The 27,939-nt window shown below is 39.5% G+C and overlaps 2 protein-coding genes across 6 annotated transcripts in view; one reads left to right on the top strand and one right to left on the bottom strand.

The window, feature by feature from the left end:
* Positions 1-27,939, bottom strand: part of LOC134753272 (alpha-1,6-mannosyl-glycoprotein 2-beta-N-acetylglucosaminyltransferase) — a 47,469-nt gene that overhangs the window by 12,421 nt on the left and 7,109 nt on the right. For 3 of the 5 annotated variants that reach the window (XM_063689110.1, XM_063689114.1, XM_063689112.1), the window contains exons 2-8: positions 22,805-22,974; positions 18,191-18,244; positions 15,926-16,024; positions 14,855-14,988; positions 4,691-4,834; positions 3,262-3,359; positions 1,363-1,508 (exon numbers count right to left, since the gene is read on the bottom strand). In XM_063689110.1, coding sequence (XP_063545180.1) covers positions 1,363-1,508; positions 3,262-3,359; positions 4,691-4,834; positions 14,855-14,988; positions 15,926-16,024; positions 18,191-18,244; positions 22,805-22,910 — 781 coding nt within the window. In that variant the 5' untranslated portion in view covers positions 22,911-22,974. The remainder of the gene's footprint in view (positions 1-1,362; positions 1,509-3,261; positions 3,360-4,690; positions 4,835-14,854; positions 14,989-15,925; positions 16,025-18,190; positions 18,245-22,804; positions 22,975-27,939) is intronic. The other 2 variants (XM_063689113.1, XM_063689115.1) reach the window with 1 other exon arrangement.
* On the top strand, positions 5,533-12,630 carry LOC134752992 (uncharacterized). The gene is made up of 9 exons (XM_063688751.1): positions 5,533-5,561; positions 6,106-6,192; positions 6,941-7,020; positions 8,201-8,351; positions 8,807-8,908; positions 10,032-10,183; positions 11,293-11,364; positions 11,600-11,711; positions 12,409-12,630. The coding sequence occupies exons 1-9, from the start codon at positions 5,556-5,558 to the stop codon at positions 12,628-12,630; spliced, it is 984 nt and encodes a 327-aa protein (XP_063544821.1). The 5' UTR covers positions 5,533-5,555.

Here is a 27,939-nt window from a genome sequence, read left to right as displayed (position 1 = left end):
ATGACTGACAGAGGACTGACCTGTGTGGGAAGCTGTGCACTGCAGCTGGTTAAAGATCCTGTTGGCTTCCCTGTAGTGCCCGTGGAGATGTGGGTGTAGTTGGCTGACACAAGACTGGCAGATGACTGACAGAGGACTGACCTGTGTGGGAAGCTGTGCACTGCAGCTGGTTAAAGATCCTGTTGGCTTCCCTGTAGTGCCAGTGGAGATGTTGGTGTAGTTGGCTGGCACAAGACTGGCAGATGTCTGACAGAGGACTGACCTGTGTGGGAAGCAGTGCTTTGCAGCTGGTTAAAGATCCTGTTGGCTTCCCTGTAGTTCCCGTGGAGATGTGGGTGTAGTTGGCTGACACAAGACTGGCAGATGACTGACAGAGGACTGACCTGTGTGGGAAGCTGTGCACTGCAGCTGGTTAAAGATCCTGTTGGCTTCCCTGTAGTGCCAGTGGAGATGTGGGTGTAGTTGGCTGACACAAGACTGGCAGATGACTGACAGAGGACTGACCTGTGTGGGAAGCTGTGCACTGCAGCTGGTTAAAGATCCTGTTGGCTTCCCTGTAGTGCCAGTGGAGATGTGGGTGTAGTTGGCTGACACAAGACTGGCAGATGACTGACAGAGGACTGACCTGTGTGGGAAGCTGTGCACTGCAGCTGGTTAAAGATCCTGTTGGCTTCCCTGTAGTGCCAGTGGAGACGTGGGTGTAGTTGGCTGGCACAAGACTGGCAGATGACTGACAGAGGACTGACCTGTGTGGGAAGCAGTGCTTTGCAGCTGGTTAAAGATCCTGTTGGCTTCCCTGTAGTGCCAGTGGAGATGTGGGTGTAGTTGGCTGGCACAAGACTGGCAGATGACTGACAGAGGACTGACCTGTGTGGGAAGCTGTGCACTGCAGCTGGTTAAAGATCCTGTTGGCTTCCCTGTAGTGCCAGTGGAGACGTGGGTGTAGTTGGCTGGCACAAGACTGGCAGATGACTGACAGAGGACTGACCTGTGTGGGAAGCTGTGCACTGCAGCTGGTTAAAGATCCTGTTGGCTTCCCTGTAGTGCCCGTGGAGATGTGGGTGTAGTTGGCTGACACAAGACTGGCAGATGACTGACAGAGGACTGACAGAGGACTGACCTGTGTGGGAAGCTGTGCACTGCAGCTGGTTAAAGATACTGTTGGCTTCCCTGTAGTGCCAGTGGAGATGTGGGTGTAGTTGGCTGGCACAAGACTGGCAGATGACTGACAGAGGACTGACCTGTGTGGGAAACTGTGCACTGCAGCTGGTTAAAGATCCTGTTGGCTTCCCTGTAGTGCCAGTGGAGATGTGGGTGTAGTTGGCTGGCACAAGACTGGCAGATGACTGACAGAGGACTGACCTGTGTGGGAAGCTGTGCACTGCAGCTGGTTGAAAATCCTGTTGGCTTTCCACCACCAGTGGTGTTTGGTCTGAGTGTACTTGGCTTCCCTGTAGTGTCCGTGGAGATCTGGGTGCAGCGCGTTGTTGCATTTTAGTTTTATTGCTCTGAAAATGGAAATCCATGGTTTAATTATACAAAACACCGAAAAGTTAATATAACAAGCGAAACTTTTGAGTAACTCTGACTGGAGTAAGGTATTTTATTTTTTATTTTATTGGTATTAAGGATAACAACAGCCGTAAATATAACTAAGGCATAATTATGTTTACATAAAACAAGGCCAATAACAGTCATCCATTGAGTTACATTATGTAACGATTAAAAATAACAAAAAAAATAACAAAACACGAGAATGTACATTACATAAACACAAATGCTCGCCGCGCTAGAAGTACTACATATTGGTTGTAAGATATTTAAGTAATATAGTTTAATTTACTTCTTGAAATTATTTTAATTTCACTTAATCTAATTCTGATACAAAAACATGAAACATGCAATAGTTACAAGTCAGACAGCCAAAATCCACAAAATAAGCACCTGGATCTCAAGTTTTATAACTAATAGAATAAGTAGGAATTAGAATTTAGAAAGTTAGTTAGTAAGTTTTTAGAAAGTTATTTGTCATGATGCTCCTTTTTTAAAGTCGGCTCAAAATGTAGGCAAAGTATGTCCCGTCTAATAAAAACGAATTAAATTGACAACTCTTTGACGCTACGGTGGAAAACACCATACTGAAGGTCGTGGGTTGGATCCCGAAATGTACAAATAAGTTTCTTAGATGTTTTTGGTACTTATTTACGAAATATCATTTGATCAAAGTAATAGTTAGTTCGCGTTAAGATTGCAGTAAAATAATCATTGTCCGCCGACCTAGCCACACTAATTAATTAGAAAGTCACATTAACTTCACAGTGACCAGTTGAAGGTATAGGTACTTTCTTTTTTCTTTCATTGTATTGTCCTATGTATGTGTGCTTTATGGAATAAATGTCTTTCTTCTTCTTCTTCTTTCTTCTTCTAATTAGGATCGATTTCATTGGTTATGGGCATCGCTAGGCCGGTGGACAGTGACGATTTTACTTCATGGTTATCGTGAACGAACTATAGTTGATTTTCCGGAAAGCGCCACTAGAAAACCGGACTAATTCAAACAAAAGTTTAGTTTCTCCTTTCGTCTGTAAGGCTCAGATGACAGCCGGTTTCGTAAAAACCATAGACATAGTATAGTAGTTATAGACATGAAACCGAGCGACCAGGGGCATGACCAGGGGTAAGAGAAAGACATATTCATGTATTGACAGGTTAATGTACATACATACATATAATCAAGCCTATTTCCCGGAGGGGTAGGCAGAGACCACGGATTTCCACTTGCTACGATCCTGACATACCTCTTTCGCTTCCTTCAGTTTCATAACATTCCTCATACACGCTCGCCGGTTAATGTATGGCAGCATAATCCTTTTTTTCTTTCACTTATAAATTTCGGTATTTCGCTATTGCCTCCTACCTATGCTGCCATAACCCAACCATGAATAAAAACCCGGTCGGTGATAAGGACAAAGCATGGCACTATTTTCTCTTTCCTCTTATAGGAATCGCAATAAGACTATCTTTCTCTATCAAAGAGTGTCAGGCCCTTGGTAAAAACTGTGCCAATGCCAGTACTTATTATATTGACAAGCGGACGACATAGGGTCGGTTGCACCAAACTGTTTGACATCGTTAAAGAGTTCACTAAATTTTATTGTATGGTAAGTTTCATAGTAAACCGCAGCGGCGCGCCGGGTGACGTTGATCAGTCTGTCAAGTGCGGATGGTGCAACTGGCACTTGTTTAGACAGATATACTTACTGCTCAAATTTAGCGTCCCTCGGACAATCGTTAGGATGTACCCCTGGAAACTCGTTCGGATGCGTCTGGATGGAGAAGGGGTAGAAAATCTGCATCACCTGAAAAAGTACAGTTTATAGATTTAACAAATAGTTAGCTATAACAAGTTTTAACATTAACCTTTGACAAAACTTTACATCACCTGTAGGTATGAGAAAAAATTTTTGAAAAAGAATTTTCACACCAAATCCTGACCTGATGATGATGACCACATGATCAACTGTAAAGCATTTTCTAAACTTAAAAGAGTCTAATATAAGAAAAAAACAAATCGGTCCAGCTATTGACGAGAACTAATAAAAAAACAGGCCAAGTGCGAGTCGGACTCGCGCACGAAGGGTTCCGTACCATGACGAAAAAAAAAACAGCAAAAAAATTACGTTTGTTGTATGGGAGCCCCATTTAAATATTTATATTATTCTGTTTTTAGTATTTGTTGTTACAGCGGCAACAGAAATACATCATCTGTGAAAATTTCAACTGTCTAGCTATCACGGGTCATGAGATACAGCCTGGTGACAGACAGACAGACGGACAGACGGACGGACAGACGGACAGCGGAGTCTTAGTAATAGGGTCCCGTTTTTACCCTTTGGGTACGAAACCCTAAAAATGAAGTCTAAAAAAAACATCAGAACTGAGAACCTCTTTTTTGTAGTCGATAAAAAATCGAAACATTGCTCCATGAACATTTTTAGACGGTCTTCACGGGCCCGCACACCGCTCCGGTCGCCATATACGTGCATAGCGATATCTTACTCACACGCCAGATTCGCATCATTGTCATAACTTACTTTCGTAAAGTCGATGGTCCGCACCAAGCTGTTGATCTCTTCGTCATTATAATCGTGTGAGAACACAAGCAGTGTTACCGACGCGCGGTAACACAATACTTATTTTCAGCGTATTTTATTTATTTATAATATATTTTATGATTCTCAGAAATAAGATACTGTTTTTTCCATACTGACATGTTTATTTACAATCGCTACCATGACAACGTCAAATATAATCATGACATATAAGTAAGGCGTAAAAAGGTAAGTAGTGTAGGTCTGTAAAGAGAGTCCGCAATTGGTCCGCAACAAGCAGTGTGCGCTCGATGACACGCACCTACGCGAGAGATACTATGAGGTGGCGGAGGTAGGTCAGACAGGCGTGATGATGATGATTTCTAAGTGTGCTAAAGGGATAAAATAACTTACTTTCGTAAAGTCGATGGTCCGCACCAAGCTGTTGATCTCTTCGTCATAATAATCGTGTGAGAACACGAGAAGCGTGTGCTCGATGTCGCGCGCCTGCACGAGGGACACTATGAGGTGGCGGAGGTAGGTCAGACAGGCGTGATGATGATGATTTCTAAGTGTGCTAAAGGGATAAAATAACTTACTTTCGTAAAGTCGATGGTCCGCACCAAGCTGTTGATCTCTTCGTCATAATAATCGTGTGAGAACACGAGAAGCGTGCGCTCGATGTCGCGCGCCTGCGCGAGAGATACTATGAGGTGGCGGAGGTAGGTCAGACGCGTGTGGACCTGGGGACATATGAGAAGTATTTTAGTTGTTAGCCTTTGTTGCGACTTTGTCTGCGTAGGTCTTCACTGCCATTACTACCCCTTAATACTTCGTCTTATACGTCAGCGCCCAATATAATGAATTCCATTATTACCTACCTATTTTGAATTATTTCTCTAACATGAAAATATTAAACAAATATCCCGCGCAAGTAATTTGCACAATAGGGTATTTGACTGTATTTTAAATAAATTATTTTACACCATGCAAGAAATAAAGCACCAGAAGATTAATAGAGAAACGTAGACAGCAGTTATATTTAGACACAATTTCTACTTTAAAACCCGTATAAAACTAAAAAAGAGTAGGTAATTTGATCGTGACGTCACATGCTAGTGTTTCATATAAATTCCATAATAGCAAATCGTTTTGACAGTTGGCAAAATGAAACTGATTTGACTAGTAGTCAAATACCCTATTAAAATGATAATAGCAAACCATGAGCAAACCGTTTTGACAGTTCGCAAAAAAAAAACTGATTTGACTATTAGTCAAATACCCTATTGAACATGTTACACGTTAATTACATGCGCCGTATGCAAGGGCTATGACAACCTTCATCGTCAAAAAAATGTCAAACGAGACCATAACTAACTGCCGCGTGTCAAACTGACTGTTGCAAGATGTCTATGGTTGCAAGTATTAGTACACAAGATTTACACGATTTTATAACAATTTAAAATGCCGGTAAGTAAATATTGGCCAGATTGTAACATTCAACATCTTTTAGGTACTTTCCTTCTGTGATTGTAGGATATACAATGCTACGAACAATATTATGTAAATGTAATTTGTTACAACGGTAACCTGTTCCTAGTAACAATTACATTCTAATACATTAGCTAAAAAGGACAATAAAATTGTATTAGTAAAAGTGGGCAAGTTGCTAAAAGACTCATTAACTAGTAGAATCCTTTTTTTGAGTAATTCTGAAGCGAGACTCAAAAGGTTAAGGCTACCTACCACCTACATATGTTCAGGGCCTGACTTAGTTCTGACCGCCCTAGGCTATGTATATCCGACCCCTGCTTGTCTCAACTCAGAGCCGCCGCCGCGCCCCCTTGCGCGCCTCTTTGGTCCTTGCGCCCTAGGCTTTAGCCTTATTAGCCTGTGGGTAAATCAGGCACTGACTCTCTAGGTAGAGCAATGTCGCAAATTCGAATCTCACACGAGGCAATATTATTTAAACTTTTCCTAGATTTAAAAATTGTAATTAAAACATTTGTCGCAGGAACCAGAATCTCCGCCGAAAAAACACAAACGGGAACCGCTAGTGATACCACGAAGGAAACCCTCAGTGGTCATACCAGGACGGAAGGTACTTATTGCCGCTATACTTACTCAACCTCGTATCTGCAACACTCATTTGATGACAAAAACACCCGTATTCCGAATGAAAGAAAAGCGACATTTCCATCAAATGATTGTTGCAGATATGAGGTTGAGTAAGTATAGCGACGTTATATCAGTGGCCCGTAGGTACAGTCAGAAGTCGCTAAGCGGGCGAGGCATTCAAAGTGATCTGAGCACATGAGTGTGTGTATATAATTTTGATTCCCTCACCCGCTTGGCGTGAACAATCCTTTGCCATCGTATTTTCTCGGAAACGTTCGTATTTGTCATGCATGTATGAAATTATTCGTGGCAAGCGTCCTTTCTCTAGAAGGTTTGACAAGGTTTTCATTCTAACATTAAATAAAAGTCCATTTAAAATTATAAAAGTGTTGCATTTAGGTAATACCTCATACAGATGTAGTGCACAATTATTTTCCATCGTATTTTCACGGAAACGTACGAACGCGTCTTGCTATTTCAGTCAGTCCCGGTACAATAAGTACTGAGGTTGATTGAGGTAGCATGACAAATACGAACGTTTCCGATAAAATACGAAGGAAAACAATTATGTACTGACATATCGCCTAAATATGTTACGTTCTGGAGTGCCTGACAGGTTATTTGTATAAAGATACAAGCAAAATTCTTTAATGTAAGCGACAAAGCGGTACCTTTTGATTGAGAATGTCACATATAAGTTATAATCTTTTAGTATTATCTTGCATTTACAGATCGTGTATCCCACCCCGGACAAGACTACATGTGCAGAATGCACGTGCTTTCCAAAAGATGCTCCTTATAGAAAGCCAGCGTACGTACAAGAAAGGACGCTTACCATGACGAATTCCGTACATCGACCCGCCTGTTCCTGTTTCTATCGCACGCGCATAATTATATTTGCTGTTCCGCTCGCACAGTGGCATTGACCGCCGCCATCTTGGGTGGGACAACAATATAATTACGCGCGTGCGATAGAGATAGGAAATTCATCGTGCTTTGTGTCACGTTTTTATTTCAATGGTTGAATTGTTGAATGTTTCATGTTTTGCGAATTTATTTTGTAAAGATTAAAAAAACAAATGGGGAATGTTACGCGAAACTCTGCGTAGGGGGCGCCAGGGCGCCACTACCACAAAACCACAATCTGAGGGTCTATCGTGAAACAAGGAAATTGTATTATCTAACATCTCTGTCACTCTATTCGAGCGATAAAGAGGTAGATAGAGAATTTTCGGATTCGCGTTTCCCGGTAGGTCATCTGTAAGCAAACTGCCTTGATGCATCAATGTCATATTTTATTACCTCTGAAAACTTGTCAAAAACCTATTAAATGTACAGTATGTATAAGTTATTCTATGGTTTACTAAAAGGCTAGTCCTGCACCCTGGTGGCAGAACATTGCAGTAATATCCCCTATTGAGCGAAAAATATACACTAAGCACTAAGGTCATGTGGGGTCAGAAAAAACCAACCAAGTGCGAGTCGGCCTCGCGCACGAAGGGTTCCGTACCATTACGCAAAAAACGGCAAATAAATTACGTTGGTTGTATAGGAGCCCCACTTAAATATTTATTTTATTCTGCTTTTAGTATTTGTTGTTATAGCGGCAACAGAAATACATCATCTGTGAAAATTTAAACTGTCTAGCTATCACGGTTCATGAGATACAGCCTGGTGACAAACGTAAATGTTTCTCTTACCCCATCTGACTTTACAGAGCCTTTTTTCGGGTGCAGTTTTAACCTTATAATCTGTTGGTTTTTAGGGTTCCGTACCCAAAGGGTAAAAACGGGATCCTATTACTAAGACTCCACTGTCCCTCTGTCTGTATCTCATGAACCGTAATTGTTAGAAAGATGATGTATTTCTGTTGCCGCTACAACAACAAATACTAAAAATGTAAAAAAGTCAAATTTGTACGAAACCCTCGGTAGACGAGTCCGACTCGCACTTGGTGGGTTTTTAACATCATTATTGGCTTATTTTGACAGGAAATTGAGAGCCTGTTTGCAATCACCACCTACATTATACGAGCTAACAGCGATAGTGGTAGATCAGCTGAAGTTTCCAGAAGCATTCCATTGGACAGAGGAAGATGTAGCTGAGTGGGTGGAGGGGCAAGTTGGACTGCCGGAGTATAAGGTATTCACAAAACTACGTGTATCCACGATCCACAAGAGTAAGGTCCTTTCTTCCTGCCCTTATCCCACGTTATGTGGGGTCGGCACAACATGTTTTTCTCTTCCATTCTCCTTTATCTTTCATCAGCTCAGCACACTCCTTTCTTTCTCATATTCTCTTTCACACAATCCATCGTTTTTTGGGTCTACCATTCGCTCTCCGTCCATCCATAACATTCTTTTACCTATATGGCACTCATGCCTCCTCATCACATGCCCATACCACGCTAACCTACTACTTCTCATCTTCTCCGTTACCAGTGCTACTTTCAAACTTTCCCTAATATACTCATTCTAAATCCGATCCTTTCTCGTCACTCCACACATCCATCTCATCTTAACATTCTCATTTCCGCTGCGTGCACTTCTTCCATCCGTCACTTTCGTCGCCCATTCTGATCCATACATTTCTTGTAGGAGTGCATTATGGATAACAAAATCAACGGACGGAGGTTGCTGATGCTAGAACACGCGTATCATCTGCCTCCGATCGGGGTCCATAGCTTAGAGCATATCCAAGTGAGTGAATTAGTATTTTACCTAGCTTCGTCGGTACTTTGGAATCTTTGGGGTGACCCTGCGTACGAAATCGGAGGCCCTAGTAAGGTTGTCTCATAACTATGTACAGTGAAGCAATAACATACCTAACAATGACTACCTAACTGACTGGACACTGCAAGTTGAACAAACACATGTTTCAAATAGGAAAGAAACAAAATCCGACATGCAGGTTCTGCCAGGAGTCAGAGGAGACTGCAATGCACATTCTCTGTTCCTGTGGATCACTAATGTCAAAAAGAAGTACCTACTTAGGGCGGCACGTACTGCAACCCTATGAGGTACAGAACATTACGGCCCAAAGAATGTGGAATTTTCTGGATTTAACGGGCATTAGTAATGAGCTTTAAAGGGCCGTCACAATAGATCACTGTTTGGTCGACGTGACACTCAAAGGCCCACAACGCCCCAATAATAATAAAATACCTAACAATAATAAAATAAACTTTTTAATTTAGAAAAATATCCATCAAAAGCGACCAAAGAACGCAAACGCGCTAGTTGCGTTTGCCATGACATGTTACTTAACTTTCTGACACCACTCGTTAGAAAGAGACGAGCAATGTGTTATTTCTTTTCTTGACCGATGTCTACGTTAACATATACTATACTTAACGTATTTTACGACATATATTTTAACATAAGAACATAAGTTAGTACCTACTTGTTTTTTCATTTTTTTTCTCTCTGTACCAATTGTAAATGTCTCTGTTTGGCCCTATGGTTGACTGGTAGAGAATGCCATTTTGCCATTTGGCATGAAGTCCGCCATTTGTACATTGTTGTATATATTTTGTGCAACAAAGTTTAAATAAATAATGAGTGGAAATCAGATTCCCTGTGGGAGCGTAGGTTCGGATCCTACCGACTGCGCCAGTACGCAGTTTGGGAGTCGTGAATCAAAATCGCAAGCTTCGCGCGGCGCTTTGTAGCTTCTGTTTTTTTTCTAATTTTCTGGCTTCACGACCCCTCTTAATTATACTACATCAATGTACTATTGGTGATGCCAACACAGATACTACATAAAGATACAGATTAAAACGTTACAAAAATAAATGACTAAGAAAAAAATAAAATCTTTCAGAGGATAACTTCAGCGGTCCGCAATCTCTTCAGCACGGAGTTCATCAAATTCAGCCGTAGTATAGGGCTGCCGACACGTTATCCACTAACTCATTGTACCTGGTTCAAATCCCGGACTGGGCCCAGTTGGGGCATACGACAAAATTGGACCAGGTAAGTATATGTATAGTTCTTGGGCACAGAAAATATTTTGGGAAAATAAAATGAAAATAACGGAAAAAAATCGGTAGTTTCTGGGGTACAAACAGCAACACTCTTAACTGTCCGTGAGTGTTCCTTATGCCTTTTGTAATAAGTATAACGAACGCCCACGCTGTCAGTTAACAGTGTGGGCGATGGTACAATAGATAGCAGGTTTATTAGAAACATTTCATTGGAAGTTGAATCGATTGACATCTTTTAAAAACATCATGTATTTGTAAATAATTTCACGGTTTAGACTCACTTGTTTTCAATTATTATTCGGACATGTCCGCTGCAGGCGACGCGGCGCGCGGCAGTACGCAATACACGGTCGTCGTGAACGCTGCTCGCACTATTAGTGCTTGAGAAAGGAGACCTAGGCTCTCCGAAACATGTCGCGCGAGTGACTAAAACAAGTGAGTCTAAACCGTGAAATTATTTATTGTTAGTATGTCTCGCAACAGTTTAAATTCGATCATGTATTTGGCTAATTCGTAAACTTTCCTTTAAAGTCATAAGGTTCTGCGATGGCCAGTTAAGAGTATTGCTATCAGGATGAGCCTACCCCCCCCCCCCGCCCCGTCACGCAAAATAGGCGCTAGTCTCTCGAATTGCGGAAAACTGCCCGTGCTAACAATCATCATCATCATATCAGCCTCTCTTCGAGTACCCCATTAATCCCGGTCCTGAGCCAATCTCATCCAGAAGTGACCCGTACAGTCTTCCGAATGTCGTCCACCCAACGAGCTAATGGACGCCAGGCACTTCTTTCGTCTGAAAGTGGCCACCATTCCGTTAACATTTCGGCCTACCTGCCATCACTCTGTCTGGCAACATGTCCCGCCCAGTTCCATTTAAGTTTGGTAATGACGTAATTCAGGTCCGTTGCAACAAATTTATAACTATAATCTTTTACGTTTTTGGCACTGTATTGTCAATATTATATGTAATATTTTTCATTGTCACTTTTCTGTAATGACTGTTTGTGGCAACATAAAGAGAGAGAAAAAAAAGTATAACAGCGCTGTTTTTTTTCTGCATTCGACCCGAGTGTAATACTGTATCTATATTAATTCCAGATGTGATATTCTCCGAGCTATGGGGATTTTAATGCCTGCACCTGTGTATATGGACCACTGGGATTTAGTTTGGTAAGTGAAGCCAACCAGGCTCTTTAGAACGGTGTCGTCTGCATAATTATTAGACCGCAATTTGACTTCTGATTCTTGTACCAGAACTCCCAGGCTTCAAGAAACCCGATGAGGCTGAAAAGTGGTTCCGTTACCCTCACCAGCTCCTTGAATTCCCCCCTTACAATTCCTATACATTCGCGCGGAGTTTCAGCATTCGCGCTATATTTTTCAAACTTGTCTACATTGTTTTTAGGTACCAAAAGCCAGATTTCCCCAAAGTGAAGTTTGCAAGGATCCCTAAAAGGCATAAATCCGATCCTATACCACATTACACAGGGAAGAAAGATATTTGGAACGAAATTCTGGTGAGTGAAGCAACTACAGTTACATAATAAAGAAATAAATAGTTACCCAATGGGGTTGGCCGGTCGAAGTGTTTAGCAGATGGCGCCAGCATAGCTTGCCCTATTAATCCCTAGAGATGTGTCAAATTTTTGTTTTTTTTAATGCCCTGGATGCCAGCCCTTTAAGCCAAATCTCATAGAAAAAGGGGCAAGCTATGATGGCGCCATCTCTGCAAACCTTTGACAATTGCCAACCCCATTGTTTAACAAGGGAGCAAAGTGGTCAAACACATTTTAGAAAAAGGTCACTTCTGTGGCCAATACAATGAAAGTTAACGACTCTGGTTTCTCTTATTTGAGTTTTAAGTACTGAAAAACTAGAGGATAAAATGTAATTTTGCCTACTTAACTTGCCCACAATTAAATATGGGGAAGAACGGCATACACACTTTTTGATTGGGAAATTTGGGAAAACCAAGGGGCAAGAACCGCAAGAATTCTCGTATTTAAATACGTACTTAAGAAGAGCTTCACTCGTTCTGCTCTATCGACCTCTTATAAGTGGAGTATGTGAACTAACGCAAGAGTTAGAAGCGACAAAAGTTTGTAGACGGTCTTATCCACATTGACCTTAAGGCCTTTCTATACATGAGTCCCTATATGAGCTTCACGACTTACAAATTGAAAAACACGGGTTTAGATCAAACACAAATTGCAGGTCCCGAGAAAATTCATCCTAGAGAAGCACATCCCGCCAGAACTCCAGCTGATCTGGATGCAGAAGATAGACTATCCCCCCCTCTTTCCCGAAGAAAAGAAGAAGACAAGACCAGTGAAGCCTTCGCGATTAGTACCCAAGCCGGTGAAGATTGAGGGCTTGAAGGGCGAGCAGCTGCTGCTGGCGAGGAGGCAAATGCCCAAACCCAAGTTCCTGCCTTGAGAATGCACAAATGTTCCAAAATCCATGATTTAAAAACTGGTTTACAAAATACACGAATAACTTGAAGTTTTTGAGAGAAAAATAGAGTACCTGAATGTAAATATAAAAACTAACATATTTTTGGTTATATTATATTAATCAGTCGATCTTTTATTAATAAAACATAAGTAAATATTTTACGTGTCAATACTATGTAACAGCTAATAAGAACCACATGGGTCTATGGGAACTATTGTTTTTCTAAAGTTTCAAGTCATAATGTATTGTTTGTCCGCATTTTCATTAGTTATATTTTGGTTTTTCCCAGAAACGCGTAATCAATCAGTCAATCTATTATTAATAAAACATAAGTAAATATTTTACGTGTCAATACTATGTAACAGCTAATAAGAACCACGTGGGTCTCTAACTATTGTTTTCCTAAAGTTTTAAGTCATAATGTATTGTTTGTACGCATTTTCATTAGTTATATTTTGGTTTTTCTCAGAAACGCGTAACTTTTCAGGATTGCCTTAAAACAAACCTAACCTAAGTAACCTAACCTATGTATAGGCAAAGATAGATATAACTCCGTAATAGATGGATACAGTCTAAGGAAAAAACGTGCCTCGAAAATCAAGAAAATTTGATTCTCGATCAGATGGCGCCACTAGTTTTGGCCTACACTCGTATAGAGGGCGTTGACTGTTTCGTTTGTTATTTATAATTTTAACGCATACCAGTGAAAGAACATGGGTCAAAATCATATAAAAATAATTAATGCAAATAAAAAAATCATTTATCCATATTTAAATACATTTTATCGTATTTTTATAAATATTTATTTTTAGTTTTAAAGTGTGTCGACAGATGGCAGTGAATTTACTGGGGTTACAAAATTTACTATGACAGTACCGCTCTAGTATAAGTTACTCTATGGTATAGGATAACCTTACGGAAATTATGACTAATGATAATCTGACAATCATTACATTATGACTTTCAATAATTATGTCAAACCATGGGAATGGGACCCCGTTATTATATTATGAGTAAAACATTACTTACTTATCTAGGGTAGGTACAGTCGCCATCAGATATATCGGAGCGGCCGAGGCTCTCACAAATATCTGAACACGCCTCTATTGTCAAGGCGTTAGAGTGCGTGTTCAGATATTTTTGAGCACCTTGGCCGTTCCGATATATCTGATGGCGACTGTACATCATTACCCAGAATCACGAGCATTATTAATTTCAATAACAAAACCTTTGTGTGACTCAGACATAATGAATATTTTATAATGGCGGGTCACTCACACTAGAATACCTATATACTTACTTTACTCTTTGCTCTAGAATGGGGTTGGCCGGTCGAAGTGTTTAGTAGATGGCGCCAGCATAGCTTGCCCTGTCAATCCCTAGAATTGTGAATTTTTTGTATTTTTAATGCCCTGGATGCCAGCCTTTTAAGCCAAATCTCATAGAAAAAGGGGCAAGCTATGATGAGCTCTGCAAACCTTTGACAGTTGCCAACCCCATTTCAGTCTTCGCACTTAAACTATCGTGAGACATATTTCAAAATATTTATCAGTACGGTTTTTTACTCACTATCAGTCATTTCAGTCTGTTTAACAGTTGACATGTTCAGTGACAGTAACGATTAGTAATTTCTTAAAATAAAAAGTTGTAGTAGCAGTAAAACACTTTATTGTACAAAAATGACAACAAAACAGGAAAAAAACACGTCATCAGTACAAAGGCGAACTTATTCCTTTAAAGGATCTCTTCCAGTTAACCTTTTGAGTAATTGAGAATTGGAGACTGTAGACATCCGTACAGTACAAAACGGCGCAAAAAAGTATTTAGTTTACTTATAACCTACAATATACATATGTAGTACAATGGTATATGGTATATGGTTATACAGGGGCCCAGGCCCACTAACTATCAGTCCGCCGGACGATATCGGCCTGTCAGTTAGAACAAAAATTTGACAGTTCCGAACAACTGACATGCCGATATCGTCCGGCGGACTGATAGTCAGTGGGCCCGTTTAAAATGTTTTGATTCCCTGAAAGTTTGTTATTTCTTTAGTAAGTAAGTAAGTAAGTAAGTATTTATTTGCAAAGAATAAGTAGGTACAATAGTGTCTTAGGTGGTAAGTGACAATTCGTTGCTTATTCTTGCTTTATCTCGGTTCGTTGCCCTTACTCGCCATGCTCTATCTACAGTTGTGATCACTGACCTGTATGGCTATAATGACGGTATCGTTGAGCACGGGGCCGTAGATATCCTCATTGTAGATGGTTTGTGCGTCGTTGTATCGTTTGATGGCGCGACGGATCTCTGTTATGTTCTTGGGTAGGTCTGTGGAGTTTGCTGGAATTAGAAAAGAAATTGTTTTTGTTAGATTTATGCAGCAAAACAACAAAAGTATAAGTCAAGGAAAGTTTCGAAATAGTTGGAAAAATTCTTAGAATAATTTGAAAAAGTTTCCATAATGGATATAGAAACTTTCGTTTCCCCGTACATAAATGTAAAAATATATAAATTTTGGAAATTTTACGTCGCACATCAGTAAGTAAAACTAGGACTAGGGTACTAGCCTTCAGGAACATAATATAGAATTCGGGGTCCCTTTGTTTGACATAATTATTGAAAGTCATAATGTAATGACTGTCAGATTATCATTAGTCATAATTCTGACACCGTTAACTTTTCAGGATTATCCTGATATCCAGGTTATCCTATACATAGGTTAGGTTAGGTTTGTTTTATGGCAATCCTGAAAAATTACGCGTTTCCGAGAAAAACCAAATTATGACTAACGAAAATGTGGACAAACAATACATTATGACTTAAAATTTTATGGGAAACAATAGAGACCCGTTGAATTATCATAATGTTGAATTTCAAAACCTTGAATTCTCAAAATGTTGAAAAATAAAGCGTAATGTTGAAGTCTCAATGTTGAATTCTCGGAATGTTGGATTCTCAAAATGTTGAAGCTTAAAATGTTGAAAAGTAAATCTATCGTACTGCCTGGAATGCCCACTGTTTCTTTTCAAAAAACATTTTCTTTATAACTTAACTAGACGGAGCCCCGCTTCGCGGGGCTCCTATTTCTAAGCGGTTTGCCCTTCGTGCATCTGAAGCTACCTAACAAACCATACCTACCTACCTACCTACGCTTTTTTCTCTAAAGTGTAATGTTTTCACGGATATCACACTAAATCAATAGCGGGTTCGATTCCAGCACTGGAGGCCTTGGTTACTTTTTCTTCGTATATGACATTTATTTCGGTTTATAACTTACCAGTATTGTTCCTAGGATGTACGGTCAGATATTTATGAAGCTCCTGAGGCACCAGCGCTAGCACCTGCTCCGACGTGTCGTTCCCGTTCATCAATTCTTCTAGAAATTGAAAGGGACAGTATGAGATGAGATAAATAGATGTATCACGCACAGATTTAGGTTACAATTTTTTTTGTACACAGATTGGTTACAATATTTCTTTTCTGTACCCAAAAGTTTAAAACATTGGTGAAGCAATGAACAATTATGGTAAATATAGCCCAAAACAGGGCCGGTTCTAGGCTGTACGAGTCATATCTAGAACTTACCCTAACTTTCAACTTACTTTTCCTGCATATGCCCCGAAGTTATGGGGACTCGCATACTTTACACTCATAAAAAACCGGCCAAGTGCGACTCGGACTCGCGCACCGAGGGTTCCGTACTTTTTAGTATTTGTTGTTATAGCGGCAACAGAAATACATCATCTGTGAAAATTTCAACTGTCTAGCTATCACGGTTCATGAGAGCCTGGTGACAGACAGACGGCCAGACGGACAGACGGACAGCGGAGTCTTAGTAATAGGGTCCCGTTTTTACCCTTTGGGTACGGAACCCTAAAAAGTAGTATAATTACAGCTTACAAACGGAGAGTAAAACAATTTTCATGTCAAATGTTTGCATCATGAAAAGGTTGAAAACCACTGACGTAGATACGTTACTTAAACTTCGGGTTTTCAAAGGTCACGTCACATGGCGTGTGAGTGACTTATTGCATTTAAAGTGTCGAGATATGTGTCGTTTTCAAGCAAAAGGTACCACATTGTCGCTTATCATAAGGACATTCTGACAGGTGTTTCGTATAAAGATACAAACCATTTTCGTTCGTCCGTAAGCGACAATGTGGTACCTTTTGATTGAAAACATCACATATGCATTTTAATATTCAGTTAAAACACTGTTTTATTCATACGGACATTGCAACGAACCGCCTGCCATAGACGTTACAAGTTACAAGCCAATGATAAAAATGATGAAATTTTGTGATAGTTAGAATCAGAACAAGCACATTTGTGTTAGCACCAAAATGCACAAATTTGGTCAGAGTTAGACCAAAATAAGTCTGCAACGATTTTGATAGCACACAGTGCAAGTGTTATTTTAAACGTCAAACTTCTCTCTTCTTCTTTCCCTGTTCCCTTTATTTGGGGTCGGGCCTCCTCACACTTCTGCGCCAAGCTACTCTGTTTTGGGTTGTCTCTTTTGACATCTGGGATCTTTTGAGGTCTCTTTCTATGTTTGACCACCAGGTCGACGGACGGCGGCCTGGGCCTCTCTTATGTTCTGGAATTTTTAATGCGACTTTGACGACATGATCATCACTACGCCTGTTCACGTGGCCGTACCACCTTAGACTATTTTCAGATTTTCAGTGAGTTTTTCGGTGATTGGTGCGACTTTAAAGCTCCCCGTGTATACTCGTTCCGAACTTTATCCAATCGGGTCACACCTCCCGCCCATCTCAACATTTTCAACTCGGCTACATGGCACTTCTGCTCGTGTGACTTTTTAAACGTCAAACTTCTATAAAAATATAACGTATAAATAACACTTGCACTGCGTGTGCTATCTACATCGTTGAAGACTTCTTGGTCTATCAATGTTATAATACTTATGATACATGCATATTAAATATATTAATAACAGGTCACTCACGTATTTTAAGTCGGCGCCGGTCCGTCACCGTCAACGCAAGCTCCTGATGACACTCCTCGGTACGGAGTGAACCATATCGAGCGTTTTTCGACTTAAAATACGTGAGTGACCCGTTATTAATATATTTAATATGATACATGCGTTCAAACCATCACATTTCAGAACATAAACATGCAAATTAATCGTGATTTTCTGTTATCATGTAACATTTTAATAATATTATGAATAAATGAATCATCACATACACCTTAGAATTTAATTCGCGGATAAATAATTCATGAACAACAATTTTACAATAACAACATAAACTGTAAAAATAATAACGTCCTTCCCTGGCATTAAAAAGTTATAATCAGAAATATGTGCCATTCTCAACCAAAAGGGTACTTATTGTCGGTTGTCAATAAGGCGCTATTTCCAAATAGCTTCAATTTGAAATCAACCTTATTGACAAGCGACAATGTGGTACCTTTTGGTTGAAAACGTCACATATAATAAGAAAGAAAGTAAATGTGCCACCACCATGCTATAATGAACAGAAAAACACTAAAATAAATAAATTAAAAAAACCTCTTGCAGGAGTTACTAGCGTTTCACTATCTACATCTACTCCATTAGTGGATCCTGAAAATTAGTAGATTATTGTTATAATTAGTAAAAAGTTGCATTATAAACTAATGCTACACATGCAAAAATTAATATTCAATTTTAAAAGAAAAAGGTGCGTGAACCGTGCATTTATACAATGTCAATCACATAATGAAGTTTAAAATATCCATAAAGCTTAAGTAGAAATAATTTAAAAGTGGTGGTAGTAAGACTTATGGGAGCGCGACTGCTTATAGGCAGTTTTAGTTTTGCCAGTAGCCGCTGGCGCTAGCAGCAGCAAGCTGGTTTTTGACAGATGGTATGGTCGCATTCATAATTATTAATTGTCTATAGATTTGTTTGTTTGTTTCTTGAATGTTTTTCTTTTTTTTCTTGTATACTTGTTTTTTTATTTTTGTTTGTGCTTTTCATGTATTTCTTTTTGGTTTGGTTAATATGTTTGTACATAATTAGGTATTCTTTGTGTGTAGCTTTGTAATGTTTTAATATGTATCTTTGTGTGTTATCTGTCGTGGCATCACCGAATGGGCCCTACGGAAGACCAGCGCTGGCTTTATAGCTAGCATTATGCTGAGTTGGGTCCATTTCGTGATGCACACTTGATGATCTCTTCTTTTCTTGCTGTTGTTGTCTGTACATGTTCGTACTTGTGTTGTGATCGTCACGAATAAATGTCTTTTATCTTTATCTTATCTTATTTCAGTTACGCCTAAAATTACGAGGGCCCCTTTCTCAAAAGCTTGTAACTTGTAATACAAGCGGATGTCACTTTTTGACAGCTTTTGTTAGAGACTTCCACTTGTAATACAAGCTACAAGCTTTTGAGTAACGGGCCCCTGTACTTGTGTAAATTAAAAATCAAGCTTTAAGCGCGTACCTGGGTTGTTATAGTATAAAATGCTGTAGAATACTCAGTTGTGGTACTCGAATAGCAATTCATAAGTAAAATTGCACCATAATTCTTCATAATGCTGTGTCTGTGTAGTCTGACTTGGCAGGGATAATGCAGACCCTTGAGTGCGCCATACCTGACGTAGCACTTGGCAGGGAAAACTTGGCGCGGTCCGACTCTAATTCAAATGATAGTTGCAAACAGTAAAAAACCGGCCAAGTGCGAGTTGGACTCGCGCACCGAGGGTTCCGTGCTTTTTAGTATTTGTTGTTATAGCGGCAACAGAAATAAATCATCTGTGAAAATTTCAACTGTCTAGTTATCACGGTTCATGAGATACAGCCTGGTGACAGACAGACAGACGGACAAACGGACAACGGAGTCTTAGTAATAGGGTCCCGTTTTTACCCTTTGGGTACGGAACCCTAAAAAGGCAGCAGTTTTAGTTTTTCCCCTTTTTTTCTCTCACAAATGTGATGAAAAACATTGTGTTCCACGGGCGGAACAGGAATTACGAACTCGCGCGTGTTAATTAAGCCCTCGCCTTCGGTTTCGGGCTTTAATTCACACTCGTTCGTGAATTCTTGTTTACCGACCTTATACACAATGTACTATTAGGCAGCCATCTTCTAATCATCTCACTATTTGAACGAGTCCAAACGTAATGAGCCTGCGTCTGATTCCGGCCACACATTGATTAGATTTGTCCGCCAGACACGCCTGCCAGACAGATCTGTACCCTCACCATGAGTTTTACGCGGCCTTAAACGTTAGCGATTGCGTCAACTCAAACGCAGTGCATCTCGCTTGCACCAATGTCAGTTATGTCAATGCATTGTAAGTTACTTAGTATGGATGGTATAGAAAGGATGCCAATCTCTTATGGCAGAATTGTTGCAAGTGACCGCTTTCAGCTTTAAATAATAGTTCCTAATCTCTCCGGTGGCGCTAGTTAGGCTCTGGGACATAAGTATAACATGAACCAACAAATAACCCGACCAAATTACGTAGGTTGTTTTTAATAGTATTTCGGTGTATGGTGGCGCCGCCTAATTACTGTTTTTTGACGGATACTTTTCATAGATAGAGATTTGGCTCCTTTATATAGTCTCCATGTTACTTAGTTTACGCAGTCGCTAGCGAATATATCAGTGTCTGTATGTGTATCCCCAGCTAATAGGGTTGAAAGGACACATAAAGTAACAATACCGCTATTTTGCCAATATTCGTTAGCCTTGAGACAATTTATGCAAATTATTCAAACTTATTAACATACTCGTACCTATAGGTAACAGTGGAAGGAGAAAGAAAACGTTACAAATCGTCAGGTGGCAACCAAAACCACAGAATAACTGAAGGGTACAGTCGCCATCAGATATATCTGAGCGGTCAAGGCTCTCACAAATATCTGAACACGCCTCTATTGTCAAGACGTTAGAGTGCGTGTTCAGATATTGTGAACACCTCGGGCGCTCCGATATATCTGATGGTGACTGTACACGGAAAGAACATGTCGTCACTTTTTTCGGAAAATGAGATTTTCATTTCAAAATGTAGAGCTCTTAATGAACTATTAGTTATCTATTTTGCTACCACTGTATAATATATGTAATACGACTTTTTTTCTAGTTAAAAAAGACTTGGTCACGGAATTACCATACATTTTGACATGGTTCCAAATTTTAAAACCGCGATTACTCAAAATGTTACTAAAGTGACTAGACATGTTCTTTCCGTGTACCCTTCAACTAATAGTACTACCGCCAAAACTCACTAATTGCCACCACAAGTTCATAGCCATAATGAACCATAATTGTACCAAGATAAGGTCGATTTTTGGTTACCTGACGATTAATGCATGTTAATTATAAATAAAATAAATGAATAAATAAAAGTAACTCTTTACTTAAGAACTATGTTAGACTGTTATTAAAAGGAAAGGAAAACTAAAATAAAATTAAATATATTAATAACGGGTCACTCACGTATTTTAAGTCGAAAAACGCTCGAAAAATACGTGAGTGACCCGTTATTCATATATTTAATATGTCTGTCTCTAACGGAAGTTTTTTTTAAAATAAAATTGCAATAAATTAAAACAAATTAAATTATATTAATCAAATTATAGGTACAGTTAGCAAAAGAAGCTAAACGTGCGAAGTATTCAAATTCAGCGGGGCTTTATTTCGGTTCCTTGAGTTCAGTTACCAACTGTAGGTAACTTAGGTAGTAGGTACAGGTAGTACATTGTGCATTAAGGGATAAATAAGAATAAAATTTACGAACGACTGTGAATTGAAGCCCGAAGAGTTCGTAGTTCCTGTATATATCGCCCGTAGCACACACACAATATTTTTCATCACACTTGTGAGGAGAAAAGGGGGAAAAATAAAACTTCTGTCTAATTTCGGACGTACATTACAGCCCATTAGGTAAAAAATTTAGGATTTACGGACCGCACCGAATCGCCTACGTGTAATAACACCTTTTGTCACGAGCAAGTGTGATGAAAACGTATTTACATACACCGGCTGTGTGTATTGTATCGTACATTCTCGTCAAGGTTTTAGTGGCAGTAATAATGGTGACTAATTTTCTCATTGCCGATACATTCAGGTGAATTGGAAAATGTTCCAGGGGATTCGTTTGATGTTTGAAATGAATTATAAGAACACACACTAAAACACCGAGAATACTTTACAATAGTTTATTTATTTTTGAGTTTTCTATAATTAAACCAATACAAGTCTCTTATTCATCCGCTTGAGTACTTTTCCCCGAGTTTCTAATGTCAATGTTATTATTCTTCAAAATCGCGGCAATACTATCTGTCACTTGTCAAACATTTAAAAAAATAAAGGCTCGTTCGAGATATCTAATAGAATGTATAACATTAGAGTGTGCGACCGAAGTACGGCAGGTTTCGGGTTTCGGCATAAAATCATGCTTTCGCGGAAGGTTCAGTTTTGGCTAAAAAAGTGCCGGACGTTACGGCCGCGCCGAGACGAGACTGTATTCTCGGTAGTGTTCGACCATACTATAGAGAAGCAATAGCAAACAATGAAATTATCATTTTGTATGGGATTTTGAGTTTCCAAGACGTCCCGCTTGGCGCGCTGTTCAAAACCCTATACAAAAATAGACATTTTAACGCAAACGCGAACGGTCGTCACGCTATCGAATGAAATTTAAACTAGGAGTTCTGTGCTCTCAACAAAACAAGTCGAATCGAGCCACTATTGACATTCATGTTACAACGTGACAACCATGTTAACAGTTAACCGCAGATACAGAGACCTATTAATATTTATAAGCGTTCACCGTTCGCATTAATTTCATCCAATGCTCTAGCATTGAATAACTGTCTATTATTTACATTCTATCACATACTTACTAGGCTCTGGGGACGTAGAAGAGATGACAATCGTTTGCAGAAAACGAAACGAATTCTATTGTCTCTCTATCACTCTTCCATATTAGTGCGATAGAGATAGATAGCGTTTCGTTTTCTGCAAACGATCAATCATGTCAAGACGCAGTAGTTCTGTCAATCTTAACTATATGGCGATTAGAGCGCGACGCACTAGTGCTAACTCTATAGTCGATATTATTAAGGAATTTGAAGCTTCTGTACACTAATTACCAGCTATAACGCTGTTCAGTTAGAGTGAGACACAACATACCTCCGTCCCTCTCCAGCCCGCTGGACACCATGATCTGCAGCCACACACAGAAAAGCCCCAGGATGACCAGGACCCGAAGGATGGTCGCATATTTGATCCGCGGCATCGTACATTTCTAAATGGCGCTAGCTGCTCATGTTAACAAGATGGCGGGCGACGCCATTTTGATTCTGTAACAAGAATACAGATATTTACCTATAGATAAATATTTTAGGATTTTTAGGCAATGCTTATGACATGGTGTCGTACGAAAAGCTCTGGACCAAGCTCAAAGCAGCTGGGTTAATTCGTTTTTGGTACGAGTACGACAACCAAGTCAACAGCACGCGACTTTGTTTTTATTATACTATGTAGTGATAATACAACAAAATATTTGATACACCTAATAGTTATACATAATATCGCACTCGAATCACATGATATGGGGCATTTTCTACGAAAAGGGACCTTATTATCGATGGCGCTTAAGCCGCACAGCGTCGCGCGGCATTGTATTTATATCGGAGCATCGTTTATAATGGCGTAAGCGGCATCGACAATAAGGTCCCTTTTATAGAAAATACCATATATAGTTAGCAAACCTTTTTTTCTAATGTATTATCGAAAAAGTACCCCATGTTTAAAATTCGTTTATTTACGTTACACGTCCATCTTTGGGACACCGAAATACATATATTATACATACCTAATGTACCGAATCTCAAGATTTCAACTCGATCGCTCCTGTTTCGGAGCATATTGGCTATGACAGACAAACAGACAGACAAACTAGAGATAAGCGCCCCATTTTTTCCTTTTGAGGTTTTTGGGCTACCAGCGTAGCACGAGGCCGCACTGGCAGGATCGCCATGTGAGGTGTGGCGTCAATTGATACAACTTGTTGGTTGGAAGTATAGTTTAATAATGAAATATGAGCCTTAACCTACGGAATATATAGAGATACAGTATGAAGGTGTGTGTAACGTACGTAGCGCACACTACAGAGTTACTGAACCCCAAAAAAGCGGAGCAACTAATTAGGATTCGATAAGATAAGGATATAGTCACAAAGGCTGAAAGTCACCTATACATTTTTATGTGTTTTTCCGCATCAACGGTTTTCCTTTGGAATGTAGATACATATAAAGTAGGGTATTGTTTATTTCGTCGAAGTATACATTTCCTATGTCTCACCCGCTTAATTTACTAAAGAACAAATGTGTTTTTTTTTTCAGAATTTTTAATTATTTTTTAACTTAATTGTGTTTTAAGGGGTCGCTACCGAATTTTGAAAATTTGGATCCTTCGTACAAGTTTTTTTTTTTTTTAGATTTTGAATTCGAATGCTTATTAGCTATCAAAGATAGATATAACTGCGTAATAGATAGATACAGTCTAAGGAAAAAACGTGCCTCGAAAATCAAGAAAATTTGATTCTCGTTCAGAGGGCGCTACTAGCTTTTGCCAACTGTCGTATAGATGGCGTTGACGGTTTCGTTTGTTATTTAACAATTTTAACGCATATCAGTGAAAGAACATGGGTCAAAATCATAAAAATAATTAATGCAAATAAAAAAAATCATTTATCCATATTTAAATACATTTTATCGTATTTTTATAAATATTTATTTTTAGTTTTAAAGTGTGTCGACAGTTACAAAATTTACTATGACAGTACCGCTCTAGTATAAGTTACTCTAGGTTAGCTATACTTTAAGATATATTTCGGTATCTCGTATCTCGCTCAGTTTGTGACGGGCTTAATAACAGCCGAGTCTTAGTAATAGGGTCCCGTTTTTACTCTTTGGGTACGGAACCCTAAAAACCGAAAAAAAGGGCCTCGCATGTCACGGCTAGATAAGTTAACGCTACGCCAGTGAGCGAATATGTCAGTTTGATACTGATAAGGGAATCGTGGTAAGGCTACCTATACCTACTGACAAGGGCCTGGCACTTTGATAGAGAAAGATAGTCTTATTGCGATTCCTATAAGAGGAAAGAGAAACTAGTGCCATGCTTTATCCTTATCACCGACCGGGTGGCATCATAGGTAGGAGGCGATGGCGAAACACCGAAATTTATAAGAGTGAAAGAGAAAAATCCTATGCTGCCCAAATTTTATATGAATATTCTTTCTCTTACCCCCGGTCGCTCGGTGGCGCGTCTATAACTACTTGTATATACTATGTCTATGACTGTAGGAGACTAGCTGTCCACTCGGGCTAAATACCATCTGTGGGTTTTTGACCTCATTAGGATTATATATGGTTTGATGCAATGCAATAGGCCCTTATAAATACGAGTACTTAAGTATATTCATACGATTAAAAGGTTATTGAACTTTGCTTTTACCAACTCAAGGCTGAACGTTGCCATTACCACATGGGTATCTTAATACTTAAAGCTTACCGATCACTTCAATGACAGATCAATATTACATCTTAACATCTACGCAAGAAGATTCAAATTGTAATAGCTTTTTAGGATTCTGCAGCCAAAAGGAACTTATATATGTATGCTACAGCAGCTACGTGTATTCAATCAATCGGCGATGTGGTACTTGCAACATTTTGTATCTTTGAAATTATGTCCATCATTCACGACATTCTCGTGGTTTTTCAGGGTAAAAACGGGACCCTATTACTAAGACTCCACTGTCCGTCTGTCACCAGGCATGACATTAACCGTGATAGCTAGACATATGGATGGTATAGAAAAGGATGCCAATCTCTTATGGCAGAATTGTTGCAAAAGTGACCGCTTTCAGCTTTAAATAATAGTTCCTAATCTCTCCGGTGGCGCTAGTTAGGGTCTGGGACATGAGTATAACATGAACCAACAAATAACCCGACCAATTTACGTAGGTTGTTTTTGGTAGTATTTCGGTGTATGGTGGCGCCGCCTAATTACTGTTTTTTGATGGACACTTTTCATACATAGAGATTTGGCTCCTTTATACAGTCTCCATGGCTAGACAGTTGAAATTTTCACAGATGGTGTATTTCTTTTGCCGCTATAACAACAAATACTAAAAAGTACGGAGCCCTCGGGCGAGTACGACTCGCACTTGTCCGGTTTTTTTGTATTGATTCTTGTAAATCTTGTAACCTCCTAAGGCGAAGTTTTTTTTTTCAAAACTGTAAAAACCGACTGGGACTTGGGAGGTTAAGAACTGAATGGATAATTTGGTTATATATTCCTTGACAGCCTGACACGATACGACCTCCACTTGATCAACATATGATCTTCTTTTGGCTTCCCTCTCTTCCTGTTTCCTCCGACTTTCTTTGTCATGGTCTTGATGTACTCCGAAAGTGACGTACTCCGCCCGAACCATGAATACATCGTGTTAGAACAGATGTCCCAACGTATTCTCTCTTCTGCAAGGGCCTGACACTCTTTGATAGAGAAAGATATTAAAGAGATTATTTAAGAGATTATTGCGATTCCTATAAGAGGAAAGAGAAAATAGTGCCATGCTTTTTCCTTATCACCGACCGGGTTTTTTTTCCTGGTCGGGTTATGGCAGCATAGGTAGGAGGCGATGGCGAAATACCGAGATTTATAAGAGTGAAAGAGAAAAAGGATTATGCTGCCATACATTAACCTGTCAATACATGAATATGTCTTTCTCTTACCCCTGGTCGCTCGGTTTCATGTCTATAACTACTATACCATGGAGACTGTATAAAGGAGCCAAATCTCTATGTATGAAAAGTGTCCATCAAAAAACAGTAATTAGGCGGCGCCACCATACACCGAAATACTACCAAAAACAACCTACGTAATTTGGTCGGGTTATTTGTTGCCTTATATGGTTCATGTTATACTCATGTCCCAGAGCCTAACTAGCGCCACCGGAGAGATTAGGAACTATTATTTAAAGCTTAACGCGGTCACTTTTACAACAATTCTGCCATAAGAGATTGCGATCCTTTCTATACCATCCATATACTATACTATGTCTATGCCTCTTCTATTTTCAATTTTGTTAAAGCTCTTTGGCCGACATTACTAAACTTTAAACCAGTTTTGAAAGAGGTTTGCATTTACAGATAAAACCTTAGTCGGTTTACTTAATCAAACGTGTTGCTTATTTGTCGCGTTCATCAAATTAATAGCAACTACAGTGGAGCGGAAATAAATAATTTACTACATTTCCCACGGATAGCCGCAAATTGGCATAATTGTGACTTTTACAGTGGCCATCAGATATATCGGAGCGGCTCAGGCGCTCACAATATCTGAACACGCCTCTATTGTCAGGGCGTTAGAGTGCGTGTTCAGATATTGTGAACACCTCGGCCGCTCCGATATATCTCATGGCGACTGTACCTAATCTATCATCATTACTGCACTGCCCCACCAGGCACCAGGCATAACAGCTATATAGGTAAAAAACCAGCCAAGTACGAGTCGTCGCGTCCCAAGGGTTGAATCATTAGAATTATTAGGATCGATAAAGTTCGTAAACTTTCGCCTATTTTCATAAATTATCTACCTTAAAATTATAAATACACATTTGAGATTCTTACAACAGGAACTCTCTGATTAATATGGTAAACGTTTTGAAAAAAAGGGCGCACGACGAGATATTATCGCGGCGCACTCTGGCTATTTAGTAGATTAAATAATGTCAGAATCAATATTGTCAATAAAGATTACAGTACAGTCTGATAATGATAATGGCTACGATGCAGTTCGCAACCCCGCAGTTATGGAAGGTAGAGTGTCAGCGCCGGCCGCGGAACCGCCGATACTTGACACTAATAAATTATAATAAATAGTAAAGTTTATAGTCTATGATGGTTCATTATTTTTAGTATGTGGATATTTTTGCACTTTGTAGTTTTTCCTCAGTCACCCGTTGACCACGAACGCTGTAAAGGGTTCGAAACGTCGGGATGTATTATAAATTCAATATACGCGATATAATCCGTTTTCATAGTTTTATTTCATGAGTAACTGTCGCGGTAACCGAAGACAATATTAAATAGTAATAGTTTAATGTAGTAATTAAATAATGTTCCAATTCATTTTAAATTCTATATAGAATGTAACTTGGCGTTATTAGCAAAGTATTTGTATTTGTACAATGTGTTAACAATGAAGTATCTCACTGCCTGCCAACCGCACCTGTAGTGACATAGTGACAT

The sequence above is a fragment of the Cydia strobilella genome, chromosome 26, assembly GCF_947568885.1.
Source record: "Cydia strobilella chromosome 26, ilCydStro3.1, whole genome shotgun sequence".
NCBI lineage: Eukaryota > Metazoa > Arthropoda > Insecta > Lepidoptera > Tortricidae > Cydia > Cydia strobilella.
The sequence above is the reverse complement of the archived record's forward strand: the minus strand, read 5'-3'. Positions and strand labels throughout refer to the sequence as shown.

Coding starts and splice junctions, on each gene's coding strand:
- LOC134752992 (XM_063688751.1), top strand. Junction 11,365..11,599: donor GACCACTGGGATTTAGTTTG/GTAAGTGAAGCC, acceptor CATTGTTTTTAG/GTACCAAAAGCCAGATTTCC. Junction 11,712..12,408: donor ATATTTGGAACGAAATTCTG/GTGAGTGAAGCA, acceptor CACAAATTGCAG/GTCCCGAGAAAATTCATCCT.